This window comes from Hordeum vulgare, chromosome 4H, assembly GCF_904849725.1.
Source record: "Hordeum vulgare subsp. vulgare chromosome 4H, MorexV3_pseudomolecules_assembly, whole genome shotgun sequence".
Taxonomy (NCBI): domain Eukaryota; kingdom Viridiplantae; phylum Streptophyta; class Magnoliopsida; order Poales; family Poaceae; genus Hordeum; species Hordeum vulgare.
In genome coordinates, this window is record NC_058521.1 from 497,297,029 (window position 1) to 497,321,979 (window position 24,951).

The following is a 24,951-nucleotide window of genomic DNA, read 5'->3' on the forward strand; positions in this document are numbered from 1 at the left end:
CATATGAAGCAATTCGAATGGACGTGTAGTGGTCATGATGGTTTTAGAGGGATGCTTGGATCTGGTCATTTTGCCAGATTCACAAGCACCGCAGAGATGATCCTTGAGGAATTTTACTGATTCGATGCCGATGACATGCTTCTTCTTCGCGAGCGTGTGCAAATTCCTCATGCCTGCATGACCTAGTCTTCGGTGCCACAACCATCCTTCTGAGGTTTTTGCTAGTAAGCAAGTGGCTGGTTGAGGACCTGTAGAAAAATCAACAATGTACAAATCCCCTCTTCTTACACCTTCGAAGACTTTGGATCTGTCAGATTCCATGATGACTACACATCTATATCTACCAAAGATGACAACCATATCAAGATCACAAAGCATCGAGACTGACATGAGGTTAAAACCAAGGGATTCAACAAGCATCACTTTGTCCATGTGCCTATCCTTGGAAATAGCCACGTTGCCAAGTCCCAATACCTTGCTTTTACCTTTGTCAGCATATGTGATTTGCTTCAGAGGTGATGGAGTTAGTGGCATATTCATCAGTAAGCTTTTATCACCAGTCATGTGATGTGTGCAGCCACTATCAAGAACCCACTCAGTATTCTTGGGTTTGTCATCCTGCAGATGAATTAGTACAGCTTACCATCTCATATGCTTCATATTTGAAGAATATGATACTAATTTCATCAGATCAGTAATTTCATCATAACAGAAATGTAAGGACGTGTGAAATATTTCTATTTCATCAATCATTAGCTTGTGTCCTATCAAGCATTTCTTCAGGTCTCCACCAAATTCTTCAGATGATGATTTTCATCTGGAGACCTCACCTGCAGAAGTGATTAGTTTGATTTCTTCACCACCCACATCTGAAGGGGTGGCAAAGCGTTCATCATCCTGCGAGCACCATATGAGAAAGGTGGCATTGAAGCTAATGCACTTCTCTTAACAGTAGGGGGATTAAAGTACTCATATGAATATGCAGAGAACTGATTTGAGGATTTATGAACATAATGATTTGAGGAGTAACGCTCATATTCATATTCCTTGTAGTTTCCCTGCATGTTAGACGCATAAGCACGGGTACGAGCATAGTTTTGACCAGTTGAGGATTTTGATTCTCTTGAAGACTTTGGTCCTCCTGAGGAATTTGATCTGGGGTTCAGATTTTTCAGTGGTGGTGTCATGAGGACATTCACCTGAAGATTTTCAAGACAGCTTTTGGGAACCCAGATTTTCCTCAGAGGAGGGCCATTCCTGCAGTTAGTTCCAACATATCGAGCAAATACTTCACCAGATTGATTTTTGAACAGTTTATAGTTGGAATCAAATGACTCATCCGAGGAATAGGATAATTCACATGAAAAGCCAGTTAGATTAGATGGATCAAAAGGAGGCCCAGTAGCAGCAACCCATGAGGTTTTGGGATACTGCTCAGGTTTCCAATAAGATCCATTAGCATTTAATTTCCTCTTAAAGGCAATTCCTTCTTTCCTCGGGTTCCTGTTCAAGATCTTCTTTTTGAGCACATCACAAAGGGTTTGATGTCCTTTGAGGCTTTTGTACATGCCTGTCACGTACAATTCCTTCAACCCTGCATTTTCATCAGTAACATTTGTGTTTTCCTCAAGTGAGGAAATAGACACAACATGTGCAGTTGAAGAATTTGTAGCAATGGTAGCATTTGATGATTCTAGTGAGGAATTAGCAGTTTCGCGTTCAATGCATTTAAGACATGGGGGAATAAATTCAACTTGACTAGCGCTAATCTGTTGAGCTAGTAATGAATCATTTTCCATACGAAGACCATCATGAGACATCCTCAGCTTCTCAAGATCAAGCTTCCTTTGAATAAAATCATAGGAAAGCTTCTCATGATCAGTGAGGAGTGTATCATAACGATCCTGAAGATTATCAAATCTAGACTGAAGACTTTTCATGTCATCAGTGAGGATTTGGGTAAGGTTCATTTCATCATTCAACAGATCATCACTTTTGTCTAGCAGTTTCTGAAGCTTTTCCAGAGCAGTTTGTTGTTTAGTGGCAATGATAGCAAGTTTACTGTAACTGGGTTTCTTATAATCATTGGGTTCACAGTCACTTGAATCAGAGGAGGAGGCATTATTTGATACCTTTGAACCTTTTGCCATGAAGCAATAGGTTGGAGCGAAGTCATCAGCATAGTCATTAGTATGGATGGTGCAATCATTTTCTTCAAGATTGAAGATTGACTTGCTGACGAAAGTGGTTGCTAGTGCAAGACTAGCCTGTCCAGATTCTGAGTCTTCTCCAGAACCCTCTTCTTCATCACATTCCTCTGATTCTGCCTCGGAGTCCATTTCCTTGCCAATAAGTGCCCGAGCCTTTCTGAAACTAGTCTTCTTGTGTGATGAGGGCTTTGAAGATGAGGATTTTGAAGATTTCTTCTTCTTCTTCGAGTCATCAGAACTGTCATCCTTGTATTTCTTCTTCTTTGATTCCTTTCCCCAACGGGGACAATCAGCAATGTAATGACCTGATTTCTTGCACTTGTGACAAGTTCGTTTCTTGTAGTCCTCAGATGAAGATTCTGATTTCCTCATGTCTCTTCTTGAAGATTTACCGAACTGGCCACATCGTGTAAATCTCTGGAATTTCCTCACGAGCATTGCAATCTCCTGTCCAAATTCTTCAGGGTCACAAATGTTGTCATCTGTGTCTTCTTCTTCAGATGAGGAAATTGCTCTAGCCTTCAGTGCACGTGGTCTGGAATAGCTTTGTCCATATAGATCTTTCTTTTCTTCTAGCTGGAATTCATGAGTATTTAGCCTTTCAAGTATATCAGCTGGATCCAGCATATTGTAGTCTGGTCTTTCTTGAATCATCAGAACTAAAGTGTCAAATGAAGAATCCAAAGATCTCAGCAGTTTCTTCACAACTTCGTGATCAGTGATGTCTCGAGCTCCTAGTGCTTGCAGTTCATTTGATATGTCAGTGAGGCGATCAAAGGTGTCTTGGCAGCTTTCATTGTCATGTCTCTTGAAGCGATTGAAGAGATTGCGAAGAATATCAACACGAGAGTCACGCTGGGTTGATACTCCTTCATTTACCTTGCACAATCTCTCCCAGATCAGTGTTGCAGAGCCCAAAGCACTTACTCTTCCAAACTGGCCTGGGCTCAGATGGCCACAGATGATGTTCTTCGCTTGAGAATCGAGTTTCTTGAATTTCTTCACATCAGCTGCAGTGACACTGGCAGAGATGATGGGGACACCATTTTCCACAATATACCAGAGATCATTATCAATAGCTTGTAGATGCATTTGCATTTTGTTCTTCCAGAAGGGAAAGTTCTTTCCTTCGTAGGTAGGACATGTTGCAGTCACCTTAAACATGCCTGCAGTCGACATAACTAAAACTCCAGGTGGTTAAACCAAAATCACACAGAACAAGGGACTACCTTGCTCTGATACCAATTGAAAGTGTGTTATATCGACTAGAGGGGGTGAATAGGAGATTTTTAGAATTTCATCACTGAGGAAATTCCTTTTGAGGAAATTCCTCACTGATGACTAACTTACAGCGGAAACAGTAAAGGATCAGACGTACAAACGTTCACAACAGCAGTATTTCAGAGTGAAGAATGTGAAAACAGATTGCACAGTAAGCAGGCACGCAGAATACATATGATGATTAACTATTGTGAAGAATTTGGGGTTGAGGAAATTCAGAGAAAGTCTTCAGCAAATTCTTCAAACAATCACAGTGAAAGTCATCAACACACAATACAAGGAAAGTAAAGAGTTGAGGAATTAGAACCCGTTTCTCAGTGAAGACAGTTGTTGATGACCCAGTTCCAACTGTTGTGACAGTTGTACATCTGGTTTGGAGCGGCTTGGTATTGAAACCAAAGGACACCCAGTCCCGGGACACACAGTCCCTACCGTATTCTCCTTGAGCTAAGGACACACAGTCCTTGCCCAACACTCGTGGTAAGTCTTCAGGGCAGACTTCCAAACCCTCACAAACTTGGTCACCCGGTGATCCACAATTGACTGATCGATTGCTCTAGACCATGATGCCTAACCGTCTGGAGGATGCACAGTCCTCAAAGGTGAAAGGCTTCAGTCCCACACAGGAACAACTTCTTCAGTGATGCTCAATCACTAGGTTTGGTTTGTGGTTTCGGTGTATGGGGTATTTCCTCACTGATGAATTACTCTCGAAGGCTCTAAGGAATTTGGGTTGCTCTTATGACAAGTGTCAGTTTCTAACGGAGTAGCCAACCAGCTAGTGGTTGTGGGGGGTGGCTATTTATAGCCTGGGAGCATCCCGACATGATTTGACACTAATGCCCTTAAATAATATGACCGTTGGAGTGGATAAGACCAATGACTTGGCGTGGTTATCAAAACGGTCGGAACCCTCAACTGTGAGAGTCCTCATGTCACTCATATTCCTCACTTGAGGCTTTTGGTAGGATTAGGCTTGGGTTGAGCATCATGAGGAAATTCATTCCATAGTGTAACTTCGACCCCTTTTAACAGTACGGTGTTCCTATTACTCAAATGCGAAGAAAGTAAAACAGAAAGTGTAAATCTTCATGCTTCAAATTCTTCAGAATGATTTTCTTCAGGAACCACCGGACTTCTCAATATCAGTATCTTCATGAGGAATATCAATTTCATCGCAGATTCTTCGCGATTCATTTCTTCAGCTTCAGACCAATTTCTTCAACTAAAGACATATATTTTTAGGGGTCGATATTCTTCAAATATCTCAAACTCCTCAATGACTTATAGATCGTGTGTACACTCACAAACACATTATATACTTAACCTATAAGTCTTCAAACCACCAAAATCACTAAGGGGCACTAGATGCACTTACACCTCTGATCTCTTATATGCATGATTTCGTATCCTTGTAATTCTTTTCGAGTTGTGGGTTTCGTTTGGCCAACTTGATCTATAATTCTTGCAATGGGAGAAGTGCTTGGTTTTGGGTTCATACCGTGCGGTGTCCTCACCTAGTGACAGAAGGGGTAGCAAGGCACGCATCATGTTTTTGCCATCAAGGGTAAAAAGATGGGGTTTATATCATATTGCATGAATTTATCCCTCTACACCATGTCATCTTGCTTAAAGCGTTACTCTGTTTGTTATGAACTCAATACACTAGATGCATGCTGGATAGCGGTCGATGTGTGGAGTAATAATAGTAGATGCAGACAATATCGGTCTACTTGTCTCGGACGTGATGCCTATATGTATGATCATTGCCTTAGATATCATCATGACTTTGCGCGATTCTATCAATTGCTCGACAGTAATTCGTTCACCCACAGTAATACTTGCTATGATGAGAGAAGCCTCTAGTAAACACTATGGCCCCCGGGTCTACTTCACATCATATTTTCAGATCTACACTTTTACTTTGTTGCACTTTCCACCTTCAGTTCTCACCTTGCAAATAATCGTGAAGGGATTGACAACCCCTTTATAGAGTTGGGTGCAAGTTTGTTTGTTTTTGCGCAGGTACATTGGTGCCTCATCTTGATGCTCCTACTGGATCGATACCTTGGTTCTCAAACTGAGGGAAATACTTATCGCTACTGTGTTGCATCACCCTTTCCTCTTCAAGGTAAAAACCAACGCAAGCTCAGGAGGTAGCAGGTACTGATCTATTGAGCAAGCAATGAATCATTTTCCATTCGGAGATCATCATGGGACATTTTCAGCTTGTCAAGATCTAGCCTCCTTTGAATAAATTCATAGGAAAGCTTCTCATGATCATCCAAGAGTGTACCTAACGTTCTTGAAGACTATCAAATCTAGACTGAAGACTTTGAACATCTTGAGTGAGGATTTGAGTATGATTCAGTTCATCATTCAATAGATCATCGCTTTTGTCTAGCAGATTCTGAAGCTTTTCAATAACACTTTGTTGCTTAGTGGCAATGTTGGCAAGTTTATTGTAACTGGGTTTTTGATAATCATGAGGTTCATAGTCACTAGAATAAGAAGACGATGTGTGGTTTGGTACCTTTGAACCTTTTTCCATGAAGCAATAGGTGGGAGCAAAGTCATCATCATAGTCATCAGTGTTATTGACGTTGTCATTTTCTTCAAGGTTGAAGATGGACTTGTTCACGAATGTAGTAGCAAGTGCAAGACTTGCCACACCAGACTCTGATTCCACTTCAGAACCTTCCTCTTCATCACATTCCTCAGATTCTTCTTCGGAATCCATTTACTTGCCAACGAGTGCCCAAGCCTTTCTGAAACTGGTCTTCTTGTGCGATGAGGACTTTGAAGATTTTCTTTTCGAGTCATCAGAATTGTCATCCTTGTACTTCTTCTTCCTTGATTCCTTCACCCAACGAGGACAATCAGCAATGTAGTGACCAGATTTCTTGCATTTATGGCAGGTTCTTTTCTTGTAGTCCTCAGATGAAGATTCTGATTTCCTCATATCTCCTCTTGAATACTTTCTGAACTGGCTACGCCTTGAGAACTTCTAGAATTTACTCATGAGCATAGCAAGTTCTTGACCAAGTTCTTCAGGATCACCAAGACTGCAGTCAGATTCTTCTTCTTTAGATGACGAAACAACCTTTGCCTTGAGCGCACGAGGTCTTGAATAGCTTGGTCCATAAAGGTCTCTCTTATTTTCTTCTTGGAATTCATGAGTATTGAGTCTCTCAAGTATATCAGCGTGATCAATCATCTTGTAGTCGCTTCGTTCTTGGATCATTAGTACCAGTGTGTCAAATGATGGATCAAGAGATCGTAGCAGTTTCTTTCAAACTTCATGGTCAATGATGTCTCTGGCTCCAAGAGCCTGAAGCTCATTGGAGATGTCAGTGAGGCGATCAAAGGTATCTTAGCAGCTTTCATTATCCAGTCTCTTGAAGCGGTTGAAGAGATTGCAAAGAACATCAACTCGAGAGTCACGTTGTGTGAAGACTCCCTCATTGACTTTCGACAGTCTTTCCCAGATAAGCTTCGCAGATCCTAAAGCGCTCACTCTACCATAATGACCTTTGCTCAGATGGCCACATATGATATTCTTTGCTTGCGAGTCGAGTTGCTTGAATTTCTTCACATCATCGGCAGTGATAGTTGAAGTTACAGAGGGAACACCATTTTCCATAATATACTAGAGATCGTTGTCAATTGCTTCAAGGTGCATTCACATCTTGTTCTTACAGTAGGGGAAATCCTTTCCTTTGAAGGTAGGACAGCCCGCAGTAGCCTTGATCATACCTGCGGTCGACATAACTAAAATTCCAGGCGGTTAAACCAAAATCACACAGAACAAGGGAGTACCTTGCTCTCATACCAATTGAAAGTACGTTATATCGACTAGAGGGGGGTGAATAGGCGATTTTTACAAATTCATCACTAAGGAAATTCCTAGTGAGGAAAGTCCTCAGTCATGAAGTGAGTGCAGCAGAAATAGTACTTAAATAGATATGCAAAAGCGACTACATCAAAGTACTCAGTGTGAGTTGATAGGTTCGATTTGCATGGGTCACGTAAACAGGATTAGTAGGTGATGAATAACTCAGGTGAAGAATTTGAGGTGAGGAATTCATAGAAAGTCTTCATTCAAATTCTTCACACAGTATAAATGAAAGTCTTCAACATGAAATTGAGGAAATGAGGAGAGTTGAAGAAAACAGAACTCGTAGCTCGATGAAGACAATGGTTGATGACCCAATTCCAACTGATGTGACAGTTGTATGTCTGGTTTGGAGCGGCTTGGTATTGAAAGCAAAGGACACACAGTCCCTACCATAGTCTCCTTGAGCTAAGGACACAGAGTCCTCGCCCAACACTCGTGGTAAGTCTTCAGGGCAGACTACCATAGTCTCCTTGAGCTAAGGACACACAGTCCTCGCCCAACACTCGTGGTAAGTCTTCATGGCAGACTTCCAAACCCTCACAAACTCGGTCACCCGGCGATCCACAATTTACTGCTGGATGCTCTAGACCATGAGGCCTAACCGACTGGAGGATGCACAATCCTCAAAGGTAACAAGCGTCAGTTACACATAGGAACAATCTCTTCAATGATGCTCAATCACTTGGTTTTTTTTGTTTTGGTTTGGGTGTTTGGGGGTTTTCCTCACTTGATGATTTTTGCTCAAAGTCCTCGAGGAATTGGGTTGCTCTAAGTGACAAGTGTCAGTTTATCTCGGAGTAGCCAACCAACTAGTGTTTGTAGGGGTGTCTATTTATAGCCTGGGAGCATCTCAACATGATAGGACATTACTGCCCCCAATGATATGACCGTTGTGTGGAAAAGATTAGGGACAGGTGGCGCGCGGCGCGGCAACGGTCAGAACTTTCAACTATGAAAGTCCTCATGTCTCTCGTGTTCCTCACTTGGAGGTTTTGGTGGTGTAGGTTTGAGTTGAGCATCATGAGGAAATTCTTTCCTTAGTTTTACCTTGACCCCCTTTAACACTACGGTGTTCCTATGACTCAAGAACGAATAAAATGAAACAGGAAGAGTGAATCTTCCAGCTTCAAAGTCTTCAGAGCGTTTTCTTCGGGACACACCGAATTCCTCATCTTCAATGTCTTCATGAGAATAGCAATTTCTTCGCTATCAAAGTCCTCAAGTAATGACCAAAGTCTTGACCCGAAGACATACATTTTTAGGGGTCTATATTCTTCGAATAACTCAAACTCCTCAGCGACTTATAGAGCATGTGTACACTCACAAACATATTAGTCTCTTAACCTATAAGTCTTCAATCCACCAAAATCACTAAGGGGCACTAGATGCACTTACAACTTTTAATCTCCCTCTTTTTGGTAATTGATGACAACATGCAGTCAAAGCTTCAAATAAAGATAAGCAATAGAATGTGACTATTTTGAAAGATACATGACTAATACAAGCTCCTCATAACTGTGTGGAATCCCATTTAAGAGATGTTTGCTTTGGACTGCATGAGCACACACATAGTAGAAGGAACAAGACAAGTCATGTGAATCTTGGCTAGATATGGCCACCTTACCAATACCTAGCCCCTTACCCTTGGAGTTGTCTCCAAAAGTCACATACCTTTGTGGTCCATGGTTTGGTGTGATCTCTTGAAACATGTCTCTATCTTCGGTCATGTTATCGGTGCATCCACTCTTTTCCTCCGGACATGTAGTCTATGAAGTTTGCCATGAGACTTAGACTCTTCATAGTCTTCTCATATTCAATGTCAAACCTCACATCTTCATCATAATAGCCATGTTACACATCATCATCATCAAGTGGAGTACCTTCGTCACAAGAATCAAGAGATTCGTTAGAATTGTGACCATGACAATGTTCAAGTTTATGAATGTGAATGGCTTTAACAATGATGTTATTCATGGTCATGACATCTCCTTTAGCACGCATGAGGTCATGAAGCTCAAACAAGTGTTTTTCAAAGTTGGGATCACTAGGCTTCATTTTGTGAAAGACAATAGTTTTATGGAGAATGGCATCAAGATTTTTCAAAGAGTAGTTTGGATATCTTTTCTCCAAATCTTTCCACAAAGTATAAGCACACTTAAAGTTTTTCATTTGATAAAACACAATTCTTGGCATTCCTCTAATGATAAGATTGACAGTTCTAAGACTACAAAGCATGACAATTTGTTCTTCGTGAGAAGGATGTAATGGATCAATGGGAGGCACATAGGGATTTTCAACATACTTGCTCAAATGGAATTCATCAAATAGATCAAGCATTTTGTCTTTCTATTGACTATGATACTCCCCTTTGAGAATAGGCACTCTACAACTAAGACTCCCCAAACTAGACATATCCATCTTCCTCCAATGGTGATTAAACCAAATCTATGAAGACCAATGCTCTCATACCAATTGTGGGACCGAGAAGGGACGTCTGGAGGGGGGGGGGGTGAATAGACTACTTGGCAAAATAAAAACCTAACCTTTTCCCAATTTTATTGGTTGGCAACTTTTAGCAATTCTAGCAAGTCTAGCACACCCTACACATGCAAGTAAACAAGTATGGCAACGGAAAGTAAGGACATGCACATGTAAGTAAGGAGTAGAGATAGGAAGATCAAACGGAAAGATGACACAAAGATTTTTGGCGTGGTTCCGATAGTGGTGCTACAGTATGTCCACGTTGATGGTGACTTCAACCCACGGAGGGTAACGGCTGCGCGAGTCCACGGAGGGCTCCACCTACAAGGGTCAAGAAGAAGCAACCTTATCTAATCCACCATGACTTACGTCCATGAAGAACTAGCCTCACTCGGGGTAGATCATCACGAAGTAGATGATCTCCTTGCCCTTACAAACTTCTTGGTTCAACTCCACACGAAGTCGGGGGTTCCCAAGCGACACCTAACCAATCTAGGAGACACCACTCTCGAAAAGGTAATAGATGTGCTATGGATGATGAACTCCTTGCTCTTGTGCATCAAAAGATAGTGCCCTCGACACTCAATCATAGATTTGGCTTTGTAGAAGAGATTGAATGGATGGAAAGCAACTTGGGGAGGCTAGAATCAACATTCATATGGTTGGAGTGGAATATCTTGATCTCAACACATGCGTAGGTGGTTCTCTCTCAGAAACTGGATGAGGCAAGTGTTGGCTTACTCTAAGTGCTTCCTCTATGAATGAGAGGCAGGTGGAGGGGTATATATAGGCATCTCCAAAAATCCAACCGTTACAACATTATTGCCCAACTCGGTGAAACCGGAGCAAAACTCGGTTGTACCAACTAGTGCAAAATGTGGCGGCTTTTGGAGTTTTGGTGAGACCGATATATAATTCTCGGTGAGTCCATTTTTGGCTGGCCTAGGTAGTTTCACAAACTCGGTGACACCGATTTGCAAAAATTGGAGATTCCGACGTTTAGCAAATGGACACCGGGGAGTTGTTCACTGTTTTTTGGTTGCACCAAAATCAAACTTGGTGTCACCGAGAAGGTAGGGTTGGCTCTGGATTTTGTCTAGGGTAAAACTTGGTAGGGAGGATTTGGAAACATTGGGGCACCGAATTTGAGTGATAGTATTTTAACATAATATTTTTGTGGGAGAAGTCATGAGGGTTTTTGGTCGCTAACTCTAGGCACTTGAGCAACCACATCATCATGGATACCTCATCCCCTTTTAATAGTATTGGCTTTCCTATGGACTCAAATGCGATTTCTCACAAAATGCAAAATGTAGAGTCTTGAAGCTTGTAGATTGGACAATCCTATCCCTCTCCTTTCTTGGGCGTTCTCTTCATGTTTGAGCCAATTCTCTCCCTGAACTTCATCTAAAATAACCTAGATAAAACTATTAGTCAAAGAGATAATATATGTTGTCATGAATTATCAAAACTATCAAGGGAGCATATGTGCTTTCATCCTGTCAGTTCCTCAAAATAAATAGCATGTATATCACAAAATTCATCTTCTTTTAAAAGTTACTATACATTTTAATAAAGGGAAACATTTGCGGCGAGGACGTCGGCCGAAGCGTTGCGCCGGACGCACGCAGGACCGGCGATCGCTTGATCGTCCGGTGGGATCGCCCTAAAAAAGCAACGGGGCCACTTCTTTTCCAATCATTTTTCCTTATCTCCTTCGTCCCCACGACGTGGACGCCAGGATACCCACACCACTAGGCACCAGGAACCAGCCCGCATGCGTCCAGCCAGCACGCATGCCTCTGGCCGCGACCACGACACCCTCCGCCATGCGCGCCCCCTCACCCCCATTCGTAGTTCCCATCTGTCTCCTGCTGGAAGCAACTCATGTTTCTGACGGTTGAAGTTGTTTCCATCAAGGTTGAAGCTGTTTTTCGCGATGTTTGCAACATCTACGTGATGGATCACGCCTGTTGCAACGTCCGTCGTGGAGGTCACAGCTCCTTGTCACCGCATCGCTTTTAGCACGCGGTCACTGCAGTGGTAGCAAAAAAGCGCATCAGTGGTAGCAAATCCTAGGCGCGATGGTCACCCATGTCGTCGCTCGTCGCACCACCGCACACCTGTTATAGCAAATTCGGTCGCTCGTGGTAGCTTTTTCCATCGTCGGTTGCAACAAATTTGCAACCCGACGTCGTCGGCCACACTTTGTTGTCTTCCTGGTTGTAGCAAAAAAGGCCACTGTCTGTAGCTGTTCTCATGCCGTTTGCAGCAAAAATTGTGGATAAAAGCTTCAACCGCGAAAAATGCCTTCGAGGGATGCAAAAAAAACTTCAACTGATCACTGAAAAAGCTTCAATCGGTGTGTAAAAAAGCTTCAACCTTAAAAAAAGACTTCAATGGCCATGGAAAAAAGCTTCAACTAAGCATGACGATGCTGCATCGCCATCGAGCTACGACCATCGCTACATGGAGCTGCAACGAGAGGGTGCAACTGTTGCATGGGGGAGCCGGGGCCGACGGTGGCGACCTACGACGAGGACGGCTGGCGAGGGCGTCAACCGACGACGAGGACGCCGCGATGGTGCTTCAAGCTCCATTTTTCTCGCTAAGGTATGGCACGGTGCCAATGACGCTCGAGGGAGTTGTAATTTTTATTATGGAAGGAAGAAGATGATGGGTGTGGAAAACGATTGTAAGGAGGATGAAGCGGGGGTCAGATGTGGCAGTCTTAATCGCGGCTGGGGCTTGACCGGTCCAACTGTTGCCTATTAGCCCCCTTTTTGGCGGCTGCTACCAGTTAGCGGGCTGATTTTAGACAGAGTTAAACCGCCTTCAGAGCCGTCCGATTCAGCCACAGGATCAAGCGGCAGCACGCAACAGTCCATGGTAGCGCCACACAGCACCGACGGTGCTCGACTGTGCTCCATTGCAGCGTCGACGACGCTTCAATTCAACCCGACGAAGCTTCAACGGTCACGGAGAAGCTTGAGTGCAACTCCGACGACGTCGTGACGCTTTATTCCAGCTTCGACGCCGCCGGCGATGCTCCACCACAGCAAGCAGGGACTGGCACCAACGGTCGCTGGTCTGTAGCAACACTGGTCGCCTTGTAGCAGCTCGCGCACCGTGTTGCTTTGCAGCAGATAACGCCGGTGAGAGGACGTCCCACTTCCTCGCAGCAACGACGGATGCAACCTGCTGTCGTTGCAGCATCGACGGGTGTTGCTGTAGCATAATTGACAAGGCCGATGAATGGTGCTTAGAAGCACCGGTGTTGGGCGTTGCGCTCATGGCGAAGGGAGCTTACTAGTAGATTGAGATGAAGAAAGGGGATACAGGAAGGAGAAATGGGTGAATCACAATCATCGAAAGAGAAGAAGATAAGGTTGTGCGGTTAGTTGGGACCATGAAAACGCGACAACACTCATGAGTGTGCGCGCGAGAAGAACGGCGTCCGATCAAGCCACGAGGCGGTTGACGCAGCCAGAAAATCAGCCGGTTTAGAATAACCTTTTCCTTTAATAAACGTCGGATGTTTCTCAAAAAAATAAAATAAAGAATAAACGTTGGATGACGTCTATCCCAGGCGTGAAAATCAGTTAGCATCCGCAAAAATGCCCCCCTCTATCACGGTATCACCGTCGGATTCATAATCGAACACTGGATGGAACAGCTCCAAAATAAAGACACCCAACAGCAGTCCATACTCCTATTCCCCCCATCTCGCCTGTTCTTCTTCCCCTCTTCCCCTCCTCCAAGCAAACGCGAAGGATCAATGGCCGCTCGGATCACGAGGCTGCTCCACCACCACAACCGCCGCCTACTCGCCACCGCGGCGGAGGCCTCCGCTCGTCGCCTGCCGCGCGCTCCCCTTGGCGGCGCCATCTACAAGGTAAACCAGTGACGGGAGTATACAGCCCTATACCCCACTCAAGGTGTTCGACGCAATGCCGACGTCGGTATCGACGCCATTGTCGTTGCTTCCTGATTTCTTCGGTTTAACTGGGGCTTGTTCTATACCGTGGTGTCTTCTTTGGTCTCCTAAGACAATCCAATGGATGACTCGTGTCAGATTTTAAGTAGCAATCCGTCCTCAGTGTCGTGCTCTCTGTAGTACTTGAGTGCAGTCTGTTTTGCCAATCTAGAACGTTCTTGCTGCTCACACCACCCGCTTGTAGTATTGAACAATGCATGTGCTTGTAATTTATCTAATAAGTTGATGATTCATGCCAAATTTTGTTTGTAAACTGCCAGCACTCCTCTCTTACCTCCCGTTTCCAAATAAAAAATAAAAAATCATCTAAGTGCATATATTCTTCAGGAATTTATAGCATTTTTTACATACCATAGTTGTTTCTGAGTTAGTTTAGGATTTCTTCTTTGGCAATGTACACAAAGACTGATTTTGTTTTTACTCTTTCCTGCATTTTCCAGCAGGATGTTGCAAAGGCTGAAGGTTCTCACCTCTGATCTTGAAGCTTATTATATGATGTTGTATTATGAAAATTCAATTATTCTTTTGTGCCTGCATTCCATTTCTTTTGGTCTTCTGGCTGCCGCTGCATCTGTGAATTTTTGTTGTTCCTGGTGGTCGGTGCTGTGTGAGAAGGACTTTAAGATGCTGTCATGATTTTAGTTCAAATTTGAACTAAAACCACGACAAGAATTATAGGACGAAGGAAGTACAAGAGAAGAGTATCGTGGACAGTCAAATGTCCGCAGCATACTCCATAAGGCTATAACTTATATTGTTTCTCAGCATTATCTAGTATCGGTTCTAGCTGTAGAACTATTGTTACCGAAATATACCAGATTAGCATAATTCATATGTGCACATGTTAAATACTATCAGTAATTAGACCCCAGATACAGGTAATGGTGTTACAAAGCATAGCTGTCCAGTAGTTTCCTTGTTCAGGATTCTACTCGGTGTCCCAATGGGCTTGAACACCTGCACATGCACCGGGATGCTCTAAATGCACTACTTACATGGTGGCTGATGTAGTAGTCACCCGGAAATATCATCAGATAGTGCTACTCAGGAATTTGTTTATTTTCTGTTAACATCTTTTATTTTTATAAGGGATTGCTTGGATAGAATTGTGTGCGCTGCTATTATATCCACTTCTTGCCAAGAACTATCCCACTTTTATAAGTCCTGTCAGGATTTGTTTTGGTAACATCTCTTATCTATATTCAAGGATAGAATTACATATCCTGCCATTATATCTACTGTCATAATCTTAGTTTTACTAGAAAATGTACTAAAAAAACTTCCTTGAACTTCTTTACGAGATCTTTCTCTGAGAGTATTCTGCCATTGCTATAATACAAATCTGAGACACCCTTTTGTACGTAAAACTTATTTGATCAAATTCATCATATGTTCGGTACCCAATAAAGTTATTAAATAACTATCTGACTCTTGCTTTCTCTGTTGTCGAATCTGGACCAAGAATCATTTACAGTACCATGCCCACTTTTGTTATGGACCCTATTTAACGCAGACATGGTTTTCTTTTGGCAAATATTCCAGCATCCTCTTTAAAAAATTCAAGGTGGTACATGACCAAGTCAAGCCCTTCTAGTCCTCTCACAATGCAGGAGTACCGCAAAACATTTCCTTCGTTAATAAGGTCATCTGCATCTTACTCCTCACAAGCTTCAGACAAAAATCCCAAGGTACATGATGCTAGCTAGTTCTGTTCATGTTTGATTATTAACATTATTCAATGTCGTGTTGTACATTTTCCTTCCTGTTTTAGTCTTCTATTGGTATAGTTTTGAGCAGTGGTGTCCATATTTTGAACATGCTACTATAAACTGTAAAAGGACAATATAGGAAATTATTAGTTGTGTCACCTTGTGACCATCTGTGCTACTGACTAAGCACTTGTGCCTACATCCATCAGCTTCTGTTAGCCTCTTTCCATTTTCACAAGATTAAATTATGTAAGTGTCAGTGCATCAGGAAGTGGTTGCTTCACTATTGAATATTGATGAATGTTGTATACATTAGCTTCTATAATGGGTTTGTTTTAAACAATATTTGAAGAATGATATGTTAAATGCTATATCGGAACGGGATGATGTTGCACACGCTGAAAAGGTTCTGCTTCATTGGTTGTCAATATAGATAAACTAGATAAATTCCCCACGCGTTGCGGCGGGATTTCTAGTTGTATCATTATTCGGATAATAAAAAGGACAAAAGAAGCACACATGTATTTAAAGCAAATGTAAACAAATTAGAATATATATTTTCAAGCCAAAAAGCTTTAAGGCATAAATTTTCATCTTAGGCAATATGATTTTTTTTCCGTTGAAGAATTGCTTAATGAAATAGTATCTTTTAGATATGTTTTTGAGAATATGGGAGTAGGTGGGAAGTTATGATAACCAATGTTCCTTGAACGGACAAAGCATACCACTGAAGTTGTGATAAAATAAAAGTTTGGTTTTTATGTCATGCCATACAAACTAAATACGAAGTGCCACATAACGGTTACACTTGGTTGTTGAAATGGGCTTTTCTTGAGTTGGTTGTTGAAATAGTTGATATGACTATATTACATCGAAAACCAAAAGTGCATCTCAACAATAATGGTTCATGCTCAGTTCCACACAAAAAAAAGTGCCTGGGGTTTAATGGTAGCCACAACAATATATGTCACTTATCCTCCGATACATGCGGCTGGTTACAGTGAAAGATGGGCATCATAACGTGAGTTGGATTGAGTTATACACCTTTTTGACCCAAAGGAATGGATTTGAGTTAGTCATATCTGGAGCAGATCAAACGGACAGAGGAAATTTAGGTGACGTGGAAGACTATGGGAAGAGAAAAATAGCATCAAATGATGGTTAGCGTGGACTGTCTTTATAAGATATATAGATTTCTACGTGCTTCATTGGTCTTGAATTCTTGATGTTCTCGCATGAGATAACCCAATTAGGATCTTCATTTTAGCTAACCCAGATTCCATGGCTGATGACTAGGCGGGACTTATAATGGTCTAATTGGACAAACCAATTCTGTTGTTTAGAGTTTCTTTATTGAAAGAGTTGATTATATCTGTTCTCTTCTTGTGTATTTAGCTTACCTTCATAATCTTTACCTAATAATAAAGAGGCTATCGCTTCCGTCGGAAAACCCACCGAGCTGATTTTACAAAAAAACCCTTACTGTTTATGACATTAAACTCGTAGTATATATTAAATATTTTTTTAAATACTCATATCTTTTCAACCGTAACTCCAAATTTAACATATTATACATGGAATTTGATTAGAAAAATATGTAGAATTTAAATATGATATCATTTTATCTGTTAAACGTTTAATAAAAATACTATCTAGGGTGCAATCTTAATAAATAAGTCATTATTCGTCTTTCTTTCATACCGGTACTCATCCGGGTTGGGGATGAACACGTCAACAAAATCAGGATTAGAGATGAAACTGAAGGTCACTTGACTGATTCTTTGTACGTATTAAATCTACATGCAAGCCGTGTTAAAATAGAAGACCTGTGAAATTTTGAACTGCATTTTTGTAGGATAAGACCATCTTTATTTGTATCGTAACTATAAATTCTCAAATTATAGACATTTTTTATAAATTAAGAGCGTGTGCCGTGTGGTATTTCTTTCTCCCGTTGCAACGCATGGGCCCTTTTGCTAGTACTCCTAAATCCTAATCACCTAATGTTTCTTTTTCAGTTTTTGAGGTCCCCTGTTCATGTATATATCTTGACCCAAAATGAAAATTATTAACAAAGTACTATTCATGTGGTTTGCTAATTGTTAATGTTTCCTATTTAACTAATATTTTGTCTTCCGGTGCAAGCCAATGCTGGATCATATTTCATTTTTATATTACTTATAGATCGATGCCCTCTTTATCCTCATCAGGAGAAAAAAGACTTGTCAACTGTTGAAGATCCCTTCAGTGCCCCTACATATAATATACCTGAGAAGCCGGTGACTTTTGCTGAGGGAGCTTCTTACAGTGTTGTAATACTCGCGGGGCTTGGAGTTGCAGCATTAGCTGGATATGCTGTTTTCAAGGAGCTTATCTTTGAACCAAAAGAGTAAGTCTTGCATTCATCTGATTGAACTTTAGGCTTTAAATAACAAAATTCTGTATTTTTAGCTTAGGAAACTTGTAGGTTATCCCGTTATGGTATTTTGAGAAGCCCTACTTGTTACCTTCTAAGGGCATATAGGGAGTCTCTACTACCACTAAGAAATGCCACATCAAGCATGCACGAAATTTCCATTTCCTCTCCAGTGTTAAGCATCATCCTCTCTCCTTGGTGGGAGACACAACTAAATAAATACTCCCTCCGTCCCAAAATTCTTGTCTTAGGTTTGCCTAGAAATGGATGTATCTAAATACTAAAACGTGACTAGATACATTCATATCTAGACAAATCTAAGACAAGAATTTTGGGACGGAGGGAGTATATCTCATTCTCTTCTCTCCCTTGCCCATTTCACTGATGATTGGGCCCATGATTTTGTGTGTGTTGGTGACGGAGCAAGTTATGTCACTGTTTCTTTTTTGGCTTGGCTCTCCTACCCTTCATGTATCACCAAGCCACCTCAGCTGGTACCAGCTTTGAAGGCACAATGCACATCACCTTGGTAGTAACAAATACTGACCCATTTTGTTTACAAATTATGTAGTAATATTTCTTATATTAAAATACTTGCAACATCTCTCTGAACTGCAGGCATTTGCTGTAGTTAATATTGTATACTACACTAGCGAAAAAGTCTGCTAATTTTACTACACATTTTTGAAAATCTGAAGGCCTTGTGGTATATATATATTACCCGGTTGTGTATGCTATTTCCCCTATTCATTGTGTGCCACTACCTATCACTTGGTTGATGTTCTAGATGCTCCAACTTGCAGAAAATCATGCTGTCATTCATTAGTAATCTACACACTTTTCATATTACGCTGTTACAACCAGTTTTGTGTTTGCATTTCTTGGCATCTTTTACTCTTACTGATGGCACTTCTCCTCGAAGCTGCTTACGCAATATAATTCATGCTCATTATAACCTGGACGTTAAGTTTTTGTTTAGCATGTTGTCAGTTGCCGTGTATGGGTTGATAGTCCCGCCGGATTTACTGAATTTCTTTTGTGCATCAAATGATATATTTAGTCTGTTTGAATGCCTCAAGTCCCTTTTTTACATCACATGGTTGTGTTCACGTTGTTTTTGGCTACATATTCATCTGTGGTTTGTCGCATTGTTTTTTCCCGGAAGATGCCTGTGGTATTTGCATGCAACCTGAAGTGAGATTCTCTAACACGTGTTGTTGTTACCATCCTACAGGTACAAGATCTTTGGGAAAGCTCTAGCAAGAGTTCAGAGTGATAGTCAGGTTTGTGGGTGTTAGTGTTTTTTCTGTTCATCCTGACATATTGTTGTAGGTTTCCTCTCATTATATTTTGTATTTCACATGTTCTGTCAGGTGACAGGGAGAATTGGGTACCCTATTACTGGTTATGGTAATGAAAGCAGAAACCGTGCAGCTCGGCAGCGTATTCCAAACAGGGTTTGGACAGATGAGGATGGTGTTGAACATGTGGAGGTACTATATATTCCTGTCTCTGCTGTTCTGCTGCTGTGACTTCTATGTTTGTATTGTACATCAAGATTAGTGTATCAAATTCAATATTTTTTTTACAAGTTTACTGTAGGGGGCTGCAATATATAACGGGGCACTTGAACTTAGACTGTTTCTTAACGGTATATGGCAATGAGCGAGTGACTTCCTTAACCAGGATCAAGCTTGCGAATATAACACAATGAGAGGAACTAAGATGAGATCCAACATGCTTCTTTTTTATTTGTTGTGTAATGGCTCCTTACAAGTTTTCTATATGCCTTTTAGAATTCAGATGATGTTTTGCTACCTTTGGAAGGAAAACTAGGATGACATTTTCTAAGAGTTTCCATAGTTGCATTGCAAGCCTTCAAACTTGGTTATTGGTCACTTGAATCGACATGCATGTATCATTTCAGGTCAACTTTTACATCCGAGGTCCGCATGGAGCTGGAAAGGTATATTCAGAGATGTTCAAAGATAACTCTGACAGGACATGGAAGTTCATGTACCTTCTTGTTGAGTTCACAGCGCCGCAACAGGGACAAGTAATGTTAGAATCTTACATACCAGCGTAAGGATGCGTGAGACCATAGTTGCTAGGAACCTTGGTAATATGGGTTGAGGAACAGGGTTGGGTCGCCGCCACCTCTTACGGTAGAGGTGTGGCGAACCTCTTTTGGGTTAGGTGCAACAAAGAGTACACATTTTTCGGACCCCCCAAAAGAAATTGGTCAATGGCCCGGTTCTCTTCTATACATTTTTATTATTAGTGCAGTATAAATTTTTAGAACAATGATTTGGCTTTGCTGAAAGCCCTGCATGCATGAATCACCGGATGTTCTCGTGGATAATTCCCTTGCGTGTGTTCACCCGACGTCATGTTATATTCTCTAGACGTGGCATGTGCTACCTACTGTAAAATTATAGCACATGATGTCCAATGCTCTTTCTATGATTGGAGTAGTTGTAGAATTAAACTATTGTGAATAGAAATGTTTCAAAGCATGACCCTAATTGCAGGGATAGATTCTTCTTTCACGAATTTAGAACATGCCATTGCGTTTTCTTTGGGGATGGCGATGGTACGTGCAACTACTTCTAGTTAGTTATAAATAAACATGATTTCCTTTGTGAATTCTCCTCGACACTAATAGCTATCATTATCAAACGTTGGGATCAATTAGGTGAGGAGATTCTTCTCTGTTCTTGTGGTTCCTGGTAGATAATCATGTTCAAGTGATCCACGCAAGCTCACTCCTTACTGGTTTTACCAAATTGTTTGGCTGCTGGGTTTGAGTTCATCACTTTGCCCCCTCCCCACGCCTTCATGACCCATCTCGTTAGCGGCTGCTACGGGCCGTTGAGCGACGAGGAGGATGAGCTTGGTAGGAGGCGAGGGGAGCTACACTGTCCATAGTACGTATTTTATTGGCAAAAAAAGGGTGATGGATCAGGGGAGCAATGGGCATTATCCTAGAGCACCTCCAGTGGGGAACATATAATCAGTCCCCGAAAGTATCAGCCATACTCTGTTTTCCTTAAAATAACATGGTACTTTTCGGAGAGACTTTCCTGCAAGTATCAAACCCTGCATGATCATGCCTGTTACTCTTTCCCAACCATCAGGCCACTCGTGGCCCTCGATACCCCATATATTCTACCTTACGTGCCATCAACCATCCACAGTGAGATCACACAGAAATCCTGGTGCAGATCACCACCACTTTAGGACTTTTCGCGCAGGGATGTCAAGACTTTTGGAGGTTCTGTCACCTCATGATTCCACCCCACACGCATGGACCAGAGCCATTCTCAAATGAATGAAACTCCATGCACCACACGACTTATTAGCCGGTGACATGAGCCGGGCGTCCTCGCCTCGCCCGTCCCAAAGTGCAGAGTTAATTGCAAAAGAGTATCACAATTCGGACCGTTTTCATAAGTTGGTGCCATCTTTTAATTTTTTTGCAAATACGTAACAAGATACAGGCCGTATTTTGCAGATTCTGTATTTCTACGTATAGATGCTCTTTGTGATACATATAACCCACCGGTCAGTCTTTTGCAAGAAAAATCGACCCGAACCGTTCCGATCGAGGGAAAACCGTCTCTCTCTCTCTCTCTCCATCCGAGACCGGACAGGCAAGAAAAACTAGCACCCTTCGTCTCGCCGGCGATGTTGATGAGCTGGGGCGGACTGGAAGGCCCAGTATTGGGTGGGTTGGTTGGGGGCGCAGGCCGGCTGCGGGACCATCCACACGGCGGTGGCCTGCGGGATCATGTGGTTGCCCCCGGCGGCCCCGGCGGCGGACGGGACGGCGAAGACGAGGACGAGGCCCTGCTGGCCGCCGATGGGAGCGAGCCCGCTGGCGACGGAAATGGCGGCGCCTCCCGCGCCGGCCTGCAGGAGGGGGTCGGCGAGGACGGAGCGGACCAGCGCGGCGAGTCTGCCGTCGTCGCCCCGTATCCGCCATCTCATCGCCGCTGAGCCTGCCGCCGTCGCTCTGCTCCGGCCTCGACCTCGCTGTCGGCAGCAACAACGGCTTCATGGGAATGGGAATGCAGTCCATCCCCGACCTCATGGGCGGCGGCTCGGCGGCCATGCGCCTGCCCGCTGGCATGATGGGCGGCGGCCTGGACGACGGCCTCGGAGGCGAAGGCGTCTCCATCGACCGCGACGCGCTGCTCGAGCTCGGGCTGGCCGCAATGGAGGAGCTGGTGAAGGTGACGCAGGTGGACGACCCGCTGTGGCAGCCCAGCCTGGAGATTGGGATTGAGACGCTCAACTACGACGAGTACCGGCGCGCCTTCGCCCGCGTGCTCGGCCCTAGCCCCGCCGGCTACGTCTCCGAGGCCACCCGCGAGGTCGGCATCGCCATCATCAACAGCGTCGACCTCGTCAACAGCCTCATGAACGAGGTGCCCATTGTCATCAACATACTATATACTTAGCGCGGTGCATCATGCAGAAACACAAGAGCTGATCGGTGCAATGCTGCAGGCTCGGTGGTCGGAGATGTTCCCGTGCGTGGTGGCGAGGGCGAGCACGATGGAGATCATCTCGAGCGGCATGGGCGGCACCCGCAGCGGCTCAATCCAACTGGTGATCATGCACTCCCGTTTCATCCTAGCTCCACCTCGCGACCAGCCTAACTTGATCTCGCTCGCTCCGGCTACGTACTGACACCCTGGTGACCATGTGTACGTGCAGATGCGCGCGGAGCTGCAGGTGCTGTCGCCGCTGGTGCCGATCAGGGAGGTGACGTTCCTGCGCTTCTGCAAGCAGCACGCCGACGGGCTGTGGGCCATCGTGGACGTGTCGCGCAGCTGCCCACGCACGCCGACTCGGCCTACTTCACCGGGCTCATCAACGCACACTAGCGGCGGGAGCTGGAGGCGCTGCAGGCGGCGGAGGCGGCGAGGCAGGCCAAGACGCGGCTGGACCCCGGCTGGCCCTGCGCGACGCGGCGGAAGGCGGAGGCCAGGCCGGCGAGGCCGGAGCGGACCAGCGCGGCGAGCTCGTCGGCCGCCGGCTGCAGGTCGGGGATGGGCGGGGCGGGGCGGCCGAGGAGGCGCGCGGCCCTGGACCACTTGTACAGCACCGACAGAAGAGGAAGAGCACGTCGGTTTTTTTTTTTGCCTGTCCGGTCCGGATGGAGAGAGAGAGAGTCGGTTTTTCAAGCGGTCCGGACCGGTTTTTCCTATAAGAGACTGACCGGTGGATCATATGTGTCAGAAAAAGCATCTATACATATAAATACAGAATCTGCAAAATACGGCATGTATCTTGGTACGTATTTAAAAAAAATTGAAAGATAACACCAACTTATAAATACGACACGAATTGCGGTAGTCTTTTGCAATTAACTCCAAAGTGCATCATGCTCCTCCTACTCCTACCAGACAAACCCTCTCACCAGTCACCGTAGGGCCTCCGGTTGCTGCCTCAACGGTTCAAGCCTTGTGCCGGCGTTGCTTTCATCCGTTAGATCAGCGTCCCTGATTTGGCGCGAAAGCTGTACCACGTACATGCACGGTAGGCCCTTGGGAATTGGGATTCACCTGCCCCCAATAACGCATCAAAAAGTGGACGTATCTTTCAGGGCTCACCATCTTCCCTGTAGATGATGCGTCGTCTTGTCGATCCCCTCCCGTCATTGCCGACCCGGAAAGGCCACGGCACTTTCGCCATGCCTGCAGAGCAGAGGCAATTGCGCTTCCTACCTTTGACCCTAGTGCAGGAGTGGCAGAGAAAATACTCGACAATTCTACACATGGACATGACCATCATGAAATAGGTTTACCAAAACGGCGTCCTCGCTAGCAGAAATCCGGAGAGAGAGAGACGCTCTTCTTCTCAGACCCGGCCCCCTTGAGCATCTTGTGTTATCTTTTGAATGAATACGGCCTAACTGCAAGGTACTCACACCTTACGGTTGTTAGCCAGGCAGACATCCTAATCAATACCGTCTGTCAGTACTTGAAAATCTAAAAGGCTTTCGCGGCACCAGAATGTCGTGATCTCGGACGGACAGGTAAATTTTTCCCGGATCACTCGCTCGTCCAAAAGGGCGTCTCCCCGTAGCAGATATTGACCCGCCAAGGCTGGCTGCTGCGCCGTGCGCACATAGCTCGTGCCACAGGTTGCTTGCCACTGCAGCATGATGCAGAGCAGACCTGGCCAATTGACGATGGACTAAAAGAAGAAGAAGAAGCAGCAGCTAGCCGACTCTTCTGATGTTGAAACATTCTCCGGTTGGCTCCACGGCTTTCACAAGCAACATGTTTCACAATACACATGCAGTCGTTCTCAGAGACAGGGTCCTATGTTTTTCCCCCAATTTTCTTTTAAAGCTTTTCCCAATTTTTTTTGGGCTTGCGCCAAGTTTTGGATCACTGCTCCTTGCAGCCAACGCAGTGTTGTTTGAAGCCTGGACGCACAGATTATATTATCTAAAAGCTTTGTGCAACATCCTGAGCAGCTGCCGTTCCTAGCCTATATTTATCCGTTTCGCTGGCGCATCAGCACATGTTTGGCAAGAAGACGAGGAACAAAGCTGCACTGTAGCCGTAGGGTGGTGAATATTAAAACAAGCAGCGGCACCCTTCCACATGATGCATGCCGCATGCTGTGCTCTGCCCTCACGACGATATCCATCCAATTGAGGAGTTGGTTGGTGACCTATGGAGATATATCTACTCCGTTTATCGTAGCCTCCGTTCAGCGCTGCCTTACAAGACCGCTTTGAAGAAAGAAAAGGTTTTACCAGCACGCAGCAGTAGATTCAGCAGAGACATGGAGAGCACAAACAATAGACTGGGACACCACGACCGTCCTCGTTCCTCATGTAAAGAAAGGGAAGATCATGGCCTACCTGGCTCTGTGAGTTGTGGACACCTACCGCCAAATAATTCCAGCACAGACAAATAAGTCGTCCTGCACACCGG

At 44.0% G+C, this 24,951-nt stretch overlaps 2 protein-coding genes across 3 annotated transcripts; both read left to right on the top strand.

Moving 5' to 3' along the window:
• The first annotated feature begins 13,555 nt into the window (after positions 1–13,555).
• LOC123449132 (probable mitochondrial import inner membrane translocase subunit TIM21) lies at positions 13,556–20,354 on the top strand. Of its 2 annotated transcripts, none has more exons than XM_045126230.1 (7): positions 13,556–13,765; positions 14,311–14,329; positions 15,410–15,555; positions 17,787–17,965; positions 19,227–19,275; positions 19,366–19,485; positions 19,920–20,354. In XM_045126230.1, the coding sequence occupies exons 1-7, from the start codon at positions 13,649–13,651 to the stop codon at positions 20,076–20,078; spliced, it is 789 nt and encodes a 262-aa protein (XP_044982165.1). In that variant the 5' UTR covers positions 13,556–13,648; the 3' UTR covers positions 20,079–20,354. The 2 variants fall into 2 exon arrangements, with proteins under 2 accessions (XP_044982165.1, XP_044982164.1); XM_045126229.1 differs by having other exon boundaries at positions 13,560–13,765; positions 14,308–14,329.
• A 1,214-nt stretch (positions 20,355–21,568) lies between these two features.
• Positions 21,569–23,338, top strand: LOC123449133 (homeobox-leucine zipper protein ROC6-like). The gene is made up of 3 exons (XM_045126231.1): positions 21,569–22,422; positions 22,505–22,606; positions 22,715–23,338. Exons 1-3 carry the CDS (start codon positions 22,051–22,053, stop codon positions 23,216–23,218), a joined length of 978 nt encoding a protein of 325 aa, XP_044982166.1. The 5' UTR covers positions 21,569–22,050; the 3' UTR covers positions 23,219–23,338.
• The last annotated feature ends 1,613 nt before the right edge of the window (positions 23,339–24,951 follow it).

Coding starts and splice junctions, on each gene's coding strand:
- LOC123449133 (XM_045126231.1), top strand. CDS start 22,051: ATGGGAATGGGAATGCAGTCCATCCCCGACCTCATGGGCGGCGGCTCG. Junction 22,423..22,504: donor TCAACAGCCTCATGAACGAG/GTGCCCATTGTC, acceptor GCAATGCTGCAG/GCTCGGTGGTCGGAGATGTT. Junction 22,607..22,714: donor GCAGCGGCTCAATCCAACTG/GTGATCATGCAC, acceptor GTGTACGTGCAG/ATGCGCGCGGAGCTGCAGGT.
- LOC123449132 (XM_045126229.1), top strand. CDS start 13,649: ATGGCCGCTCGGATCACGAGGCTGCTCCACCACCACAACCGCCGCCTA. Junction 13,766..14,307: donor TTGGCGGCGCCATCTACAAG/GTAAACCAGTGA, acceptor TGCATTTTCCAG/CAGGATGTTGCAAAGGCTGA. Junction 19,486..19,919: donor ATGGTGTTGAACATGTGGAG/GTACTATATATT, acceptor GTATCATTTCAG/GTCAACTTTTACATCCGAGG.